Genomic DNA, 3,232 nt, shown 5'->3' with positions numbered 1-3,232 from the left:
GCTTTTTAGACATGGTGAATACAAAACGCGTCTAGAGCTCATATAGTTTCACTAAAAATCATAAAAAAAAAAAATATCAAGTGAAAGTGTAAGACGACTTTTTAGAGGATTTTGGGGCTTTTTTTGGGAAAAGGAAAGGAGGAGCACATATAAGGGACAAAATCCCAAACGGGAACGATCGAAACATCTTCATCTTCATCTGGCATGGTTATGAAACATTAGCGCTTTCATTGTGCAAAAACTCCACGGTTACATGTGGTGACAAACTTATACCCCATCCACGATATATAAACTAAAAAAACTAATAATATATCTTTTCCAAACAAGAGTGAAATAGTTATGTAGGGTCCCGTCCACTGGTCAACCTGCAAAAAGAGCAAACCAATGGATTGTGGGTGGACTTGGAAGGATAACACACCAGTGTGTTTCAACCACACAAAGTACAAAAATGCATATCATATGGGCCAAATCTGAAGCAAACACAAGGTATGCTCCGGATCAATTCGAAACTAAATGCAACTAAGAAGGTCGATCATAAAGTGGTACGGTTTCTACGGCCAGGAGGGGCCATCATAACGGATTAGAAAACGACGAGTCCAGGTGGGGACAAACCTCACATATCAAATCCCAAAAGTAATAAATAGGCAAGTCAAGTACAAAATTAGGAATGTCAAATTCCAATCTTAGAGCATCAAATACTAATTCACCTTCGATACTAGATTCTCGCGCCAGAGATCAGTCATAGATAGATCTTTATCTATCATCATTGATCTAATTGTCCTTGTGACATACAGGTAACCATTCAAGTTCTCTTCACTTAATTGATGATAAATGTAGCTTCAACCAAAAAAATGACAGATCTCTCATTATAATTATTCCTCTATTACTTTGCTAATTATTCTCCTATTACTTTGCCTTTGTTCGAATATCGAAAGATAAGCGTAACTGTCTACAATTTACTAGCTAGTATTGTTAAAAAGTCATATATTAACAACCATTTATTCAAACACTATTTAGGCCTAAGCTCGATACCCTCCACAATAAGACCCCCTTTATTACGATGGTGCTCCTGAAACACCATCTCAACTTCACCATCATCCCCATTATCACAATAGAATTCACCTAATACGAGCTCCATCCATCCATCGTTCCTCATGTTTGCCTGCGCATGCGCCTTTAGTGGTTGAACATAAACACTAGACGCCTCATTTCTTACCTCGCCAAAACTAACAATTATGTTTTCATGCACATGCGCCGTTGGCTGTTGAAGATAAACATTAGATGCCCCATTTCTTACCCCACCAACACTAACAATTGTGTTCCCAGCCGCCAAAAGGCCCCACGAGTTCTTACTAATTCGAAACACAAGATATGCTACATATGTTGTCTTTTGTGACAGCATCACACTTGCTATTTTTCCTTGGATATCAAGCCACCATCTGTGTTTAAGTATGCCTACCTCTGCAAACCTGCAACAATGTTTCCAAACATGTAAATAAATTTGGGTTGGATCATTTAGACTTGGAGAAAGATTTAACATTTGAAGTTTTTGAGACCTTGATTCTGGTACATGACTCCATTCCCAATAACGAGTGTCGTTACCAAATGCAATTGATAAGTCTCTTGCGCCTATCATATAGCACTTTCTCCCACTCTCCTTATCTAGCTTAAAACCCTAATCACAAATCCAAGAACACTACAACATTAAAACCACACCAAACTAGATATTTGGTTTTCCATTTTGTTTTGGTTTTTACCAATTGAATTCGATCGGTTTGAACTAAATACGTTGAATAAGCTGCTGTCAAATGATAGTTATTTAAGTTTTTCAACAATACAATTCTAGTAATCGAGTCAAGTCGGCATGAGTTCGAGTTTGAGCTCGATCTCGAAATTAAAAAAAAGAGGCAGCTTGGCTCAGCTTTGGCTTGGTTACAACAATGAGCTAGCTTGGCTCAGGTTGTTTGAAATCAAGTTCTTTTAGCTAGATTTATTCGAGCTTTTATCAAGTGAGCCGCGAGTTATTTGAGTAGCCCCTAATTTAATCCAATCCAATTTCAACCTTTCCGTTGGGTTTTTAACTTTGTTAATTTAGTTCGGTTCCAAACCGTCAACGCTATTTTTGAACGGTTATATGGATTTTGATCACTGACAAACCATTGATCCACCGGAGTATCTCTATTCCCCAAGTAATTAGAGACCACTCTCAAAAGGAATCCACCTAAAGCCCAACTTTTTTGTTGGGGATCATTTGCAATTCAAAACACTATTGTAAGGTTAATTGATTTACCAGATTACCACGATCGAGGACGATATATGAGACCGATAATCGGTGATAGAGTTCCTTCTTAGACTCAAAACCCACGGGAGAAACCGCCTTCCCAATGATTTCACGGTAGTCCGATGGCAGAAACCGCTCCCAGACGACGTCGGAATCTGCGACTGAATGGAATGCCTTGGAGATCAAGGCAGCTCTGCAGGCATCGCGAGGTGACGTGATCGATAATATATCGGTCACGCAGCCTTCCGGCAGAACAGAGATACTCGGCAAGTTGTCCAATTCGGCCATTTATGTTTTCTTGCGTTGAAAATATTAGTCGACGGAAATAAATAATAACCAATAAGAAATGATTCGTACTTCCACTTGTGATGATCTTTCTCATTAAGTTTCATCGTATTTTTGTCACTTTGTTTTTTTCCTACCTTTAAAACTTGATTTGTCTTTTTGTTTGATTGATCTAAACTATAACTTGATTTGTCTTTTTGTTTGATTGATCTAAACTATAATTGAAGACACCTGTTGTATTTTTGTTTTTTTAACGGTCAACTAAGTAACGCCGGGTATCTCGTACACAGCCCTCATTGACTATAGCGGTCACTACTCCGGACGGACGAAGCCTCTAGCGGTCCACCTGTTGAGGGATTCACCGGATAAAACCCGACCCTCACGCCCGCCAAACGGCACGACAGCGATGAGCCGGTAAAACCGGGTGAGTTCAGGACTCGAACCCTGGCAAGTCAGGGTCATCCCTCATATCTCCCATATAAGTTGGTGATAGTGAGGTTTGATCCTCCTACCTCTCACTTGTAAAGTGAGTGCTCTACCATTGAGTCACAACCAACTTATAAACACTTGTTGTATTAATTTAGATAAAAAGAATTAATAAATAAATAATTAATCAAAATATACTATAATAATATAGTTATCATATAGTGCAAGTACAACATAATT

At 38.7% G+C, this 3,232-nt stretch overlaps 1 protein-coding gene across 1 annotated transcript; it reads right to left on the bottom strand.

The window, feature by feature from the left end:
- Nucleotides 1–623: 623 nt before the first annotated feature.
- Nucleotides 624–2,691, bottom strand: LOC143556350 (putative F-box protein PP2-B12). The gene is made up of 3 exons (XM_077045686.1): nt 2,291–2,691; nt 1,557–1,675; nt 624–1,469 (listed from the first exon to the last, which is right to left on the bottom strand). The coding sequence occupies exons 1-3, from the start codon at nt 2,567–2,569 to the stop codon at nt 1,010–1,012; spliced, it is 858 nt and encodes a 285-aa protein (XP_076901801.1). The 5' UTR covers nt 2,570–2,691; the 3' UTR covers nt 624–1,009.
- Nucleotides 2,692–3,232: the final 541 nt, after the last annotated feature.

Source organism: Bidens hawaiensis, unplaced genomic scaffold (assembly GCF_021521415.1).
Source record: "Bidens hawaiensis isolate Kalapana, Puna unplaced genomic scaffold, B.hawaiensis_p1.1 tig00018565_1, whole genome shotgun sequence".
Lineage (NCBI taxonomy): Eukaryota > Viridiplantae > Streptophyta > Magnoliopsida > Asterales > Asteraceae > Bidens > Bidens hawaiensis.
Note: the sequence above shows the minus strand (reverse complement) of the source record. Positions and strands in the feature narration are given on the sequence as shown.